The sequence below is a fragment of the Tinamus guttatus genome, unplaced genomic scaffold (assembly GCF_059628265.1).
Source record: "Tinamus guttatus ecotype Peru unplaced genomic scaffold, ASM5962826v1 Tinamus_guttatus_pri_ptg000497l, whole genome shotgun sequence".
Classification (NCBI taxonomy): domain Eukaryota; kingdom Metazoa; phylum Chordata; class Aves; order Tinamiformes; family Tinamidae; genus Tinamus; species Tinamus guttatus.
Genome location: NW_028289031.1, coordinates 2,887,988 through 2,901,891, shown reverse-complemented (window position 1 = coordinate 2,901,891; position 13,904 = coordinate 2,887,988). Strand labels below are relative to the sequence as shown.

General features: G+C 43.4%; 2 protein-coding genes across 3 annotated transcripts; one reads left to right on the top strand and one right to left on the bottom strand.

Moving 5' to 3' along the window:
- Nucleotides 1–331: 331 nt before the first annotated feature.
- ACOT13 (acyl-CoA thioesterase 13) lies at nt 332–4,547 on the bottom strand. Of its 2 annotated transcripts, none has more exons than XM_010216537.2 (3): nt 4,452–4,547; nt 2,863–3,047; nt 332–765 (listed from the first exon to the last, which is right to left on the bottom strand). In XM_010216537.2, exons 1-3 carry the CDS (start codon nt 4,530–4,532, stop codon nt 612–614), a joined length of 420 nt encoding a protein of 139 aa, XP_010214839.2. In that variant the 5' UTR covers nt 4,533–4,547; the 3' UTR covers nt 332–611. The 2 variants fall into 2 exon arrangements, with proteins under 2 accessions (XP_010214839.2, XP_088389523.1); XM_088533397.1 differs by having other exon boundaries at nt 606–765; nt 2,859–3,047.
- A 133-nt stretch (nt 4,548–4,680) lies between these two features.
- Nucleotides 4,681–10,447, top strand: TDP2 (tyrosyl-DNA phosphodiesterase 2). Its single transcript, XM_088533352.1, has 7 exons — nt 4,681–4,956; nt 5,034–5,089; nt 6,657–6,824; nt 8,050–8,141; nt 8,602–8,720; nt 9,042–9,212; nt 9,882–10,447. The coding sequence occupies exons 1-7, from the start codon at nt 4,681–4,683 to the stop codon at nt 10,161–10,163; spliced, it is 1,164 nt and encodes a 387-aa protein (XP_088389478.1). The 3' UTR covers nt 10,164–10,447.
- The last annotated feature ends 3,457 nt before the right edge of the window (nt 10,448–13,904 follow it).

The following is a 13,904-nucleotide window of genomic DNA, read 5'->3' as shown; positions in this document are numbered from 1 at the left end:
GTTGAAATTAGCAGGCCAAATTGTGTACAAGGGCTACACAAAACACTTTTCCAGTAACTCCATGCTGATGGGCTTTTACTCGATGCAGAAATTGCAGAATTATTAACTAGTCTTTAAAGAGCTTCAGAAAATTTTATTGAATACTTATCTGTTACAGCATCTGTAAACTACCCTTTGTATTTAGCCTACTTTCCACTTTCAAAATGCTCTTACAAACAACATTTGTAAAAACCCTTTGCTACTGTTTTAAAGAGCAAGTGCTTTATATGCAAATATAGTATTTGTGTCCGTGACAAACCAGGAGAAAGATGCTTATTCGTATATGAATATAACACTGTCATGCTGGTAAGTTATTTGCTGGTCCAAAGGCTTTATCTTTCTGTCATCTTGAACGAAAAATTTATATATATCTCATGCTAACACTTTCTGTTATTCCTTCTAAAGTATATGCTAATTCTAGCCTTATAGCAATTTTCATGGTAGTACAGACATTTGTTCATTAGGCTATCAGCATTTTGTGCTAATGATCCATCTTGCTGCATACTTGAGAAAATCACTCCATACAGGATTATTAAATCCAACATCATTATATTTTAAGTTACCTTCTTGTATTAATTAAGGTACTTTGTATGTCTGCCTTGTGCTATTAACTTCCCTGTTGCCTTGTTTGTTAAATCCACAGTGGCAAATGCAAGATTTCTTCCTTGCTTCAGAATCTGGGCTGTAATCAGTACCTCTTCTCCAATCTTAGCAGCAGTAGTGTATCTTAAATGGAAAACAAAATAAAAAGATTCCATACTGAGCAAAAATCCAAGAATAATCCACAAATACTAGGTAAACATGAAAGGAGCTAGAAAAACTGCATAGTAAACACACATCTCTAATTGCCTGATTTCAAACTCCCACTTAAAGTCTTTGAATTCCTACTAACTGCTACAGGAGAGAGCAGAGAGTTGGAGTGTAGTAGCAGAGAAAGAACCATTCCTTTCTTCTGATAAAAGTCCATTTTGGAGCAGAAACATTTAGGTATCAAAGACTTAGAGGTCCTGTTCCAACTCTTATTCCAGGGCTCCCTACATGATGACTCCCTACAGCCCTTCTAAACCAGTCTGGCTGGTTTAGTTGCAAAATGTCTCTGGAACAAAGCTCCAGAAGGTCATTTCTTTTACAGAAGCCAACCACACATTAATTGATTTTCATGTTTCTCTTGCAGTCATGTTAGAGAAGTCATGGAAATCTGGGAGGCCTTCAAGCTTTCCTGATTTAACTCAGTTTCCACTTATTAGATAACTTTTTTATTTACATGAGTGGGTGAGTATGCTTCTAAAATACACTCTCTCCAGGGAATGGGAAGAAATTCCACCAAAAAGTCTGGAGAGAATCGGGATGAGTATGATCCAGCCATGATTGGAGTTAAGGCAGCAATTTTTAAGTGCTGCAGTTATGCAGGAGAGGATATAACTATCTCTTCTGGAGATAAACTTCCTCAACCAATCCATTCTTCCCATGATACCATTTCAGAAGCATCCTCAGTCAAGGCTGAAGCCAATGCAGCACTACCCCCATTAGTGGGTGGGATTTCAGCCCCTTTCCTTTCTCAGAACCTGCTGCTGATCCTCTTGTGATCAAATTTAAAAAACAAAACAAAACAAAAAAACAACAAAAAAACTCTGCTTTTCTTTTCTTTGTGTTCCTGAAATAGCTTTCCTGTGACAACTTTTTAAGAAGCTTTCTTCCCCAAAAGGGAAAAAAAAAATGTACTCTAGTAATATTTGATATCCAGTACCACTTGTTCTTGGAAAGCAGGAATGGTTGGGGGTTGAGCAGAGTTTTTGGCCTTGCTGAAGGTGAAGCTTCCTGAACTTGAATGCTGCTTGGAATCATTTTGGATTGCCTCCAGAGGGAACAATCCTAAGGATTTCAGCCCTTATGTACTTGAGGGTGGGAGTATATATACTTTGGGATTTCATTTCAAATAATTTTCTCATCACAAAAGCAGAAGAAAGCTTGTTCATATGCTCTGAACACACCCTACCAGTGCAGAAATCAGGAGGTGCAGGGTAGTAAGAACTTGGTATAGATGCACAGATCTCTCTTACATGCTTTCAGAGAGGTTTTTTTTTTTTTTTTTTTTTAAGTCAGTTTTGAGGAGAGGTTACTTTTCCCAGATTTTTTTTAAAGCTCAGCATTAATTTTTTCAAGTAGGATTACTTTTGTTCCAAGCAGTTATAATCTCTTCATTAAGAGTTATCAAGCAAAGCTGATAAGCTGTAATAGTATGATCAAAGAAGACTTCAGAACAAGTTTAAGAAAAAAGGACTTTAAAACATATTACTGAATTGTTCTTGATATATATAAATCTAGCTTTAAAGCACACTAAAATCTTTTCCCAGTGAGCAATTCTGAACCAATCTTTGATTTACCACATTCCAGCATACAACGGAGCTAAAATGTTTCCTGTTTTAGTATTTTATGGACTAATTCTAAAAAGAAAGCCTCTTATCCTCGATCTTGGTCCTTGAGGATACTCTCTGAAGTATCTTCAAGTGTTAAGAGAGAAGTTGAGACACTTGGGTAAGCCTACACTCTACCACCCTTCACACCCCTTCAGCATCCTGTGAACAAAGGGCTGCTGCCTCTCAAAGCAGGAGCAGAGTAAGAACAAGCCCAACTCATTTTTCCACGCAACTGGCAGTATCCTCAAATGCAACCTCCCCTTAATTTATTGAAACAAGTCTTCTGAAACCAAAGAAGAAAAACTGCCAAAGCAGGTGGTCTTGCGTAGAAAGGAATAGCCTGGATTGGATACCTTGCGAGTAAAAGGAAAGCTGATGTGTTGCAGCAAGCATGGTGGGTACCTACGTGATGTTCATGTCCACGCTGACCCCGGGCACTGCTCTTTCTGTGTTCATCAGTGCTGCTGTTGACACCACGTCCACAAGCGTGGCCGTGAGCCCCCCGTGTAGCGTGCCGCCTCGGTTCGTGTGCTCCTCCTCCACTTTCAGCTCGCACACAAGTTTCCCCGGGGTTGCGGAAACAAGTTTAACCTGTATGTCCAAAAGAGAAATTAAAAGCTTACTAGTGACAGTACCAACTCCAGAGACTGCCCTGTATCAAGTTGAAAGTGAACCTTGTTACAATTTTGGACTCATGAGAAAAATTAAAAGACTTAAAAACATTAAAGTTCAGCTGTCACATTAGATCTTTCCATAAACTCTGAGCTTAAGGTTCATGCCTTCGAAAAAAATTTGTAATTCTGGTACAGATAAATATTTATACTGACAGTTTAATAAAACTAATACTTGCTAAGCTCTCAGGAGCTGCGTAGAGTTTGTTCGTTACTTTGCCACTTGCTTTAATCTGCAACACAGCAGTGTTTGGACGATCTGTGCGTACCATAGTTACAAAGGTGAATGTGTCAGCTCACAAATAAAGATCGACGTTAGTTGATTAATCTTACTACAACAGCAACCTAATCTACATGTTGGGAAAAAATCACTATCTTGAAATGAACACTGACCTTTCTGTATTGAAATTCATGTGGCTCAGTAGAGGTATCCAATGTTATACCACACTGCGTCTTACAGAACTGTAACTTGTGTTGAACCTTTATCACAGCCCATGGGTGTGTGACAAAATTACAGTACATTTCTGCTACCATGCTTCCCCTTGTAAGCAACCCAAGAAAACAGATTCTTCTGAAACTGAGAAGTCGTCATATTTCGGTATCTAAAATCTTCTGCTCAAGTTTCTCTGATTAGGAGCACTATAGATGCAAAACTGGGATAAATGCATCCATATATTCAGTCCTACAACTAGTACTTTTAAAGCTGTTACAGTGGAAACGTGGGCATGACATTTGTAACAATTTCTACTGTACAAATACCACGCTTGAATTAAGCCAGGAACGAAGTCTCGTGACGGAGCTCTAAAGCTCCAGGCTCTACATGGAGTTTGAACCCTCGTGTCCTCAGGGAGCGGGTCATTGCGCTTGCTGTGATGAGCACAAGACAGGGGGCCATGGCTGGGCTGGAGATGGTGACAGCGGTGGGAGCGCTACCGCACCCGGCGGTCTCCTCACACGCGACCTTCCCCAAGGGCTCGCACCTAGGAGCGCTTCTGCCCCCGGCCTGAGGCAACATGAGGCCTGAGCTGCCTTTTCGCAATTTTAAATGATGATGACAGGGTAAAAAATCATTTAAAAAAGAGAAGCGTGTGCAGGTTAGCTGGCCCACGGGGCATTACGAAGCGAATGCTGCCGGTTTATTATTACCCATCGGTTTTGCTCTTCAGCGAAACCCTCGCCCTCACCGAGCTTTGAGAAGGCCCCCGAGCAACAAGGTTATTTTGTGCCGCGTCCCGCCTCCCGGCGGGGGGCACCCCCAAACCGTTAGTGCCGGGGACGGTCGGCAGCGCCCGCACGGGGCCCCGCTCGGCGCGGCCGCGCGTACCTTGCGGAGCACGCGGTCGAAGCCCTGCGACTCCAGCATGTAGCGCATGGCGTCGCGCAGCGCCTCCCGTGTGATGCCCATGGCGCCGCGGGGTCACCTTCCACGGCGACGGCGACAGCGAGAGCGACAGCGAGAGCAGCCGAGCGGAGCGCGCCGGGGCGGGCCGGGCCGGGGCGGGCCGGGGTGGAGCGTCCCGCCGGCTTCCGCCGCGCCGTGACGCCGCTGCGCCATGGAGGCGGCTGCAGCAGCGGCAGCGGGGGAGAGCGGCCCGGAGCTGCCGCCTCGCCGCGGGCAGGAGGATGGGGACGAGGACGTCAGGGAGCCGCCGCGGCGCCGGCCCGGGGGCACGGAGCACGAGGAGGACGAGGAGGCTGGGGACGCAGGGGAGTGGGCGGCGGGCCGCGCCAAGCGGCGGCGGGGGCTGTGCGCCCAGTTCGCCGCCATCACGGGCAGCGAGGAGGCGCTGGCGCGGCGCTACCTGGCCGAGCACGGCTGGGAGCTGCAGGTGCGTGCGGGGCCGGGGCCCTTCCCGTGGCGGGCCGGGCCCGGGCCCCTTCCCACGGCGGCCGCGCTGTGTTTCAGGGCGCGCTGAACGCCTACTTCGAGCCGCCGCGGCGGGAGGCCGAGCCCAGCGCCTGGTGAGTGGGAGAAGCGTCGCCCCCCTCCCCGGGCATCTGCCTAGGATACTCGTGTGTGTGTATATATATGTGTGTGTGTATATATATGTGTGTGTATATGTGTGTGTGCACGTGTATAAGCGCGTGCTGGTGCAGCGCGTAGGCCTGATGCGGCGCCTGCCGCCCGCGTACGCAGGGCTGCACCTGGGGCACGTGCAGGTGAGGTCTGTAGTAAGGAAGGACTGCCGATGTTTTAATACTGCTGGAGAAATGTAACGTTTTGTTTGTTTGCAGTTTGGCTAGCACCAATTCTGGGCCGTTGCTGGTAAGCAGTAGTAGTGGTGCTAGCATAGAAAAAACCTGGGTTACAATTACACTTTTGCTTTTGTAGTTGACAGGGTCAGTATTAGGCAATTTTATTTCTCTGGCATTTGTGGATTTCATTTTTCTAGCAGACAGTGCCTGCAGTAGTCTTGACCACGCTTAATACACCAAGTATCCTCCATCACTCTGAGAGGAAAAAAAATACCCTTGTTTTGACTGCTCTTTTCACACTGCTTGGTGTCTATATATGCACTTATATTTCATCTCACATTCCTTCAGATTGCAGTTCATATACAAAATGTTACCATGGTAGGGAAATTTCAGAACTAATAATTCTTAGTTATTTCAATATCCTTTGGCCTCTCCTCCTTTTTTGGCCCATCTTTTTCTGTTCAGTTTCCTTTATGTGTAGTGGTACCTTTTTATTTTTGTGCAGCATCAAGCGTGAAAACAGTGCTAAATTCTAGGGACAAATATCTTTTGGTTCAAGGCCTTATCTGCATGTGTATATACAATGTATATGACGCTTAAAAGCAAAACTCTATTATTACAACTTTGCCAAAGCAGCTAGTCCAGTCTTATCTGTACGAGTTAACGTGTTTTGCTATGGACTGTCCCTTTACTGAAGGAGTTCTCATCGGATGATGCTTTAGCAGGTAGAGTCTGTTTTGCCTTAGCAATACGGTCCCAGAGCAGGGACTAGACGGGTGCTCGTAACTTGGCAGCACTGAAAAAAGCAGCTCTGTTACACAGTGAGTTAGCACGTGTAGGGCCACAGTGGGTAGAGCAGTGAGGTTTTTTTGGAGAGCTGAGCCATGCTGGGCATGCAAAAGCAAGTCCTGGCTGCAGTTGTTTGCTTCTGATATATTGGTACGTCTTTGAGAAATTGCTATATAGAGCCCCTGTCCAAAGGCTCAAATAGGGAAAAGGTTGAATTGCACAAGTCCATTGAGTTACGTTGGTTTCCATCACGTGAACTCGAGTTGGAATGGTACATGTGAACGGCACATGTTGTCCTGTGTGTGTAGTGCACTTCACCCAAGTGTGAAGCCTCTGCCCGACTGAGATCTGTATGTTACCGCTGATGCCTTTCTTTGAGTAAGGGATCAATTTACGGTAGCTCCTTTGTTGGAAAGGTATTGGTCAGCCACTTGGAAGTTGTGAGGAGTCAAAAAAAAAAAAAGTTTTATTTTAGAAGGTAAGGGAAGTAATCGAAGGGGGAATCGTATTATGATGTTGACAAACAAATATAATATCTTTTTAGTGTTGACCTGACAACAGATGCAACTACTAGTAATACCGGCGTCAATGGCGCAGACCCAAGGCAACCAGAAGATGACAGCAGCTTCTCACTACTCACCTGGAACATCGATGGCCTTGATTTAGGAAATCAGCAAGACCGAGCTCGAGGAGTCTGTTCATACCTGGCATTGTAAGCATGCTTTCATCTCTAAGTTGTCGTGTACCTGTCTTCAAAGGAGAAAGCAATCTCCTTGCTTTAGGCACCAACAAAGTATTGGTGCCCAAATCATCTCAACACGAGATTAAACAGTTCTAGATCTATAAATCCTAAAATAGATGAATAAAACCTGAGGTACTGACAGGAAGAGGTCTGTGCCACATCACAGAAGTTAAATTATCTTACAATGGCTACTTCTAAAATGCTCTTTGGAAAGAATAATGCTGTTAATACCAAATTGCAATCATATAGCGAGAGCACACTTTCATTCTGTGCGTAAGAAGGGGATAAAAGCTCAGAGACTTACTCATTCTGCTGGAATCGGGTAAATAACTTCACTCTAGAACAAACTGTATGACATATATGAAAAAAGTGGTTCTTTTGACATTACTGTTTTTTGGTTATCAAAAATGAAAAAGTGCAAGTTAAGGTAAAAACAAGAGAATCTGTAAGGAGAGTAAAACTGCAGCATCGATCACCTTCTATGGTTATACCATTGGAAGTCTTCCATGAAAAAAAAATATATATTTAAACAGTTTAACAATTACATAAATTAGTTTAGCTTAATGCACTAATTCATTAGCATAAATTAAACTGCATTTAAAATGTGTTAATTTTAGTTCCTCTTAAGCCAATAGAAAGCCCTTAACTAAATCGTTTTTAAATTGATGTTATTAAACTGGGGCGATTTCATTTTTCCTGTAGAGATAAGCCCTTAGGTTTGCCCTTCACTTGCTTAGAGCAGTCTATTCAGCAGTGCAGTGTAAGTAGGGGCTTTGCTGATGGCAGCCCGCTAGGAAGCAGAAGTTTGGCAAGGCTGGGACCGGAGGGGACAAACAGTAGGTTACTGCAACGAACGAGGTGGGCTTGGAACCTGCTGGAGACCATGCAAAACGTGTTCCAGAGCTTGCTTTTCAGCCCGTTGAGTATCTCACCTACATACGACTGCACAGGTCTCAGCTTCTTACCTTTTATTACTGTGGCAGTAATAATCATTGTTTTCTCCCTTCACTAATGGAAGTGTGTTTACATGCTAGTAGATAGAGTGGGTTTGTTTGTTTTTAAAAGATTCTTATGCTACCTGGGAAGACAAGAAAAAAAAGTGCATCTGACATCTCTGACCCTGTTCTATTTGGCATCAGGTGTGACAGTGTCAGCTTCCAGTGTTTAATTAAAAACCTTGTCTTGCTGATTTCAGATACAGTCCAGACGTGGTGTTTTTACAGGAGGTCATACCACCGTACCTGTGTTATCTACAGAAGAGAGCAGGCAATTACACAATTATCCCAGGTAAGAAATAAACACTAATTTTATGAGACAGAAACTAGAAAAAAAAAAAAACTTCCATTTTATTTGGTCTCCCTTGCCAAAACTTCATAGGAAGTAAAAGGGTAAAATGAAGAAAGATGCAATTAAACTACTTTCTGTTTTGATACTAGGATATAGTTTAATGCAAAAATATCCATCAATATCCATGTGAGTGGTGGCTTCCTATTTTTATTTTTCAAGACTGATTGCGAGATTGGCCAAAATAAAGTCCTACATAAGTAGTTTCTTAAACTTTTGGATTAAAAAAAAAAATCTGAAGACTTCTCACCCTTACTGAGAAACTCCGAACTAACGAGTTTGCACATCTTGCAAATGAGCACAATTCTCCCAGATCATAGTGAAAAAATCTCAGTCAGAACTGCGAGTTCCTTAGGGTGCAACTGACGACCTTTCCCGGACCTTTTCTTTCCCTGTTCCTTAGGTAACATAGACGGTTATTTCACTGCTATAATGTTGAAGAACTCTAGAGTGAAGTTAGTAAAACAAGAGATTGTACCTTTTCCAACAACATCCATGATGAGGAACCTTTTGGTTGTGCATGTAAGTCAGTAGGTGCTAAATAGCTGCTTGTCTGCCTTCAGAAAACATCCCCCAAAAGGCTGGACTGACCTCTGTGGGTGGCAGTCTCAAACCGAACACAAGCAATTTTACTCCAAACGCGTGAGCTCATACCTCATTGTCAAACATCAAACAGCAGAATGAGAAGCCTGCTGGCCACCTGTAAGCCATTTTGCTCCGATTTAATACCAATATTAACCAGAGCTGTGGCAGAGCAGTTTGCTTTATGATCGTTCTTTGCTTTGTCTTTGGCTTTCTCGTCCTGGTGTGGAATGCAATGTTGCTGCTTTGTTTCATGCACAGGTGACTGTGGCTGGCAATGAACTCTGCCTTATGACCTCTCATCTAGAAAGCACTAAAGATCACTCAAAGGAGCGGATGAAGCAACTGCAAATAGTGTTTAAAAAAATGCAGAAGGAATCAGAGTCCACCACTGTTATATTTGGAGGGGATACAAACCTCAGAGACAGTGAGGTAAATAAGTCAGCAACCTAATTATTTTGAGACAAAAATCTGTGTTTTTCCTGCACACACCACAAAATGCTTTGTCAGCGATATTTGTTTCTCAGAAGACGTGGGCAGAATTAATGGGGTTTCAACTTCCAGAATATTTTGAGAACCTGGTCTTCATTTGCTCAGCTTGGGCACTGCCTTTACAGAGAAGCTAGTCACACGAACAAAAGAGTATGTGCTTTGGAGAAAGAGATCTTAGAAATCTAAATTATTCCCACTATCATGGAGACATTCAAAATTTAAAGTCACTTTGGCTGGTGATGTTCAAAGTGAAATTTGTGTATTTACTAGAAGGTAAATTTATTTATTTTCTGTGGTAAATCTCCATCAGGATGAACTGAAATGGCATGGCTTTAGAGAACACAATGCTGACCCCAAAACCTTGAAAGTACAAAGTTGCAATTTTATAGCATGTTTTCATTTAGGAAGTACTGCAGGAATTAGTCATGTTTCTAAATCTCCCATGAAACACGGGAGATAGGCCTCTAAAATCTTTGTTTTCCACAGCGCATGTTCTGCAGGAGTGGAGGGGAAAGATAAGATTTTGCGTTTCACTTTAAAAAGTATTTGTGAATTCACTGTTGTGGTTTTTTGTTGTTTACTTTGTTTTTTTTTTGCTTTCTCTTCCAGGTTAATAAACTAGGTGGCTTACCTAGCAGCATTGTGGATGTCTGGGAGTTTTTGGGTAAGCCCAAGCACTGCCGTTATACGTGGGACACAAGCAGCAACAGCAACCTGGCCGCGGCGTACACGTGCAGGCTGCGCTTCGACCGGCTCTACCTCCAGCCCCCGCCTCCTGGGGGGCACATTGTCCCACGGAGCATGGACCTAATTGGGTTGGAAAAACTGGACTGTGGCAGATTTCCTAGTGATCACTGGGGTGTCCTGTGTCACTTCGATGTGGTATTATAAAAGGAAAAAGGCTTGTATTTCTCATTTTAAGTGTTTTCTTCATGGTTTTACTAAGTTTTACATGCTCAGTTTATAGGCTTGTGTAAATTTTCAGTCCTAGCGATTTCTCTGTTCCTGACTTCCACTGGAATGTCTTCATTTCAAGCTAAGGCTCCGCTCCCCTCATCTGCATGGATTCTTGAATCACTCCTTAAACAATTTTCAATGGTGTACATAAATACAATAGCAAATTCTGATATTAAAGTGGGAGGAAAAAGAACTGAATACAATTCATAAATATAGGATGTGGTTTAAATTACTTTTTTTAAGTCATTTTTGTTTTGTTATGCATTATAGTATCTCATAATAAATACTGATTTTATTTTTTAATTTTCTTAACTCTTGTTTTCCTTCTCTCCCCTCCCCCGCCCCCATTGTCATTGACAGCCGTGGCTCTTGCAGAGCCCTGTTTTAGCTTCGGAAGTTTTTATATGGTCAGGCAGGTGCATGGCAGTGCACACTTAGGTGGGGCTCTAACTTGCTTTATGTTTGTTAACCTGCCTGTAAGAGCTGCGGATAAAAACACAATTGGTATTTCCAGTGAGGTTTTAGAAACAGAAGGCTATTATAAATTGTTGTGCAAAGCTTAAGCAGTTCAAGGTCTAACTGACCAGGCAAAAGACCAAACAGGCTTTCTTACTCAGAGAACTGTGTAATCAGTCTTAGAAGCTGTCATTTTATAGGTGTACAAAGTACCAAGCTGTATCACGATGATGTAAAAATGGAAACTCTGTCAACTAAATTTCAAAGGTAAAGGTTAGAGCACTGATGTGGAAAGGAAGCATGGAAATAAAAAAGCTCTGTCAGTGCCTGTATTCAATTACAACTTCACAAGCTCACTCTTTAGAAAGATTAGAGTGGTGCAGATAGCTGGCACCTGCTTTCCTAGGACTTAAGAGAGCCTAAATTTATTTATTCATTTTGTCTTGGGTCTCTAGTTCAAGGCTTTGAAAATGCCTTTTTTTTCTGGAGTTAATATATGTGTGTGTGTGTGTGTGTATGTGTAGATATATATATATATATTTATATAGAGAGAGAGGGGTCTGATGTTGGTAAAATCACTTGAGTGTAAAAATGTGTAGACTGCTGGGCTAAGATTTGAAGTGTCAAAATGCTGCTAGTTGCTGTTTCTTCCCTTTCCCCTCTCCACCTTTCTTCTTGGTACTGGGCACAAGGGAGCTGCAGGACTCCTCTAGCTCAGAAGGCCACATGGAAGATGCTGTGGGTGGATAGTGGAAGGATAAAAGGCCAGGAAGGGAAGGGATGATGATGATGATGATGGCAATCTGACCCCTTGGCATGGCTTCAGCCAGCCAGGGCCTCGCTGCTACTTGAGTAGCTGCTTACAGAGAGCCTGGGCAAAACAATAGCAGCACCAGCCTGTGCTCTACCTTGGCAAAGAGGAAAACTCCAAGGACAGAGGAAACTGGGAGTCTGTTCACTTCTTCTGTGAGAAGAGGTTTGAAATGGGGCTTTCAGGTGAAGCCAGTGTTGCTGGCTGAGGGGAAAGGCCTCAGATTCCTTCCTGGAAGCTGCTCCATGTTGTCTGACTTGTTCCTTGCCCCAAACAGGGGCAACCATGAAACTGGCCCTAGAGGTGAGTGTGTTTGCTTGGCAGGTGAGAGGTGTAGGCTCTGGTCCTTGGGCTGGGCATGGCAGTCTGGTCCAAACCCTTGCGTAGGGAGCCAAGACTGATCAGACCGACGACACCGCCGGTTTGTCTTTTTGTCCTGGAGTTCCTTCTGTGACCGTCGGCCTTACACTGCACCAGCAACCTCCTGTGTCACTAACCTGTATGGAGCGAGTCTTGTGTCCTGCAAGTGGCTTATGAGTGACAATATAATGTAAAGCCAGCAAAACGAGTAGTGGGAGTAGCGTATTTGGACGGCTACAGTATGTAATTGTATCGTCATGCCAGATAACAGATCTGAAGCAGCTGCTGAGGCCTTGCTGGCCTCTGCCAGAGGGTAGGTAGGTAGTTGTTTGATGATCTCAGTTTTTGATTAACATCTTTCACAAAGTGTGCGACTTGCATTTATTGTCTTAAACTGCACTCTAAAATAGTCAGAATACTTAATCAATTTCCCCTCATTGCAACAACTGCGAGCCCTGAGGTAGATGCCTTTTTCCATTGATTTAAAGGAGAGCTAGGTGCCTTTGGTTAAACAACAAAACACCAAGGGTTAATTCGTTTCCTCAGAAAGCACTTTCAGGAAGCTCCAGTTCTGCTTTCACTTCTTTAAATATCAGACTCCCAATTTCTTTTCGTAGAATGCTTAAGGTTGGAAGGGACCTCTGGAGGTCATCTAATCCAATCCCCCTGCACACGCAGGGTCACCTAGAGCACGTGGCACAGGACTGCGTCCAAGCGGGTTTGAAAGATCTCCAGAGAAGGAGACTCCACAACCTCTCTGGGCAGCCTGTTCCAGTGCTCTGTCACCCTCACTGTTAATTTTTTTTTCCTTAAGTTCCTGTGGAACTTTTGATGCTTCAGTTTGTGGCCATTTCTTCTAGTTCTGTCAGTGGCCACCAGTGAAAAGAGGCCAGCACCATCCTCCTCACTGCCTCCCTTGAGGTATTTATATACACTGATCAGATCCCCTCTCAGCCTTCTCTTCTCCAGGCTGAACAGGCCCAGCTCCCTCAGCCTCTCCTCATAGGGCAGATGTTCCAGGCCCCTGATCATTCTTGTAGCCCTGTGCTGGACTCTCTCCAGCAGCTCCACATCCCTCTTGTACTGTGGGGCCCAGAACTGGACACAATACTCCAGATGTGGCCTCACCAGGGCTGAGTAGAGGGGCAGGATCACCTCCCTTGACCTGCTGGAGACGCTCTTCTTAGCGCACCCCAGGATCCCATTGGCCTTCTTGGCCACAAGGGCACACTGCTGTCTCATGGTCAACTTGTCGTCCACCATGACACCCAGGTCCTTCTCTGCAGAGCTGCTCTCCAGAAGGTCAGTCCCCACTATATCTTTAATTAAAATACACTTAAAAACACTGAATTAAGTACCCATATTGCCGACAGTCAAGAGCAGTCAGAGTACTTAAATTAATATGCCTCTTAATTTAAGCAGTGATGTAAAAGGTAAAATAACTGCTGGATATCGTGACTTGAAATTGTGAGAATACTAAACAAATATTTAAAGAGACAGAAATAGTGAAGTAAAACCAATGCAAATATTTCTTGGGATACAAATAATTTGATTTCTTTTGCGGTGACCTAATATTATGGCATCTGTATATCCCAAAGGACTTATGCAAACATGCGAATGCAAGAAAATGAAATACATCTCTCTCACTGGTAATAATAATAAGGGAGCTTGAGGAAATCAGGTGCCATCATTTTATTAACACTCTGAATCAGACATCAAAGGGAGCAGTCTCCTCTGAGGATCCAGCTAAAATCTTGAACTTTTTCACAAAAAATATTCTGAAATTACCAAAAGAGAAGAGCTACACATAGAATAAAATCAGTAAAAGATTTTTAAAAGATCACATGAAAAAAAAAAAAAGACTAGAAAGAAAAAAATTCACATAACTGTAGAAAACAACATTGTCCAGGCTAAAAACATATACCTAACAAGTATCTATCCACTTAAATGAAAGGAGTTATCTGAAACCAGAACTCCTGAAAGATTGGTTTTACAAAGAAATGCAAGGAAGATCGAGCCTATGAACATCACGTTATATAGGGGCTGGC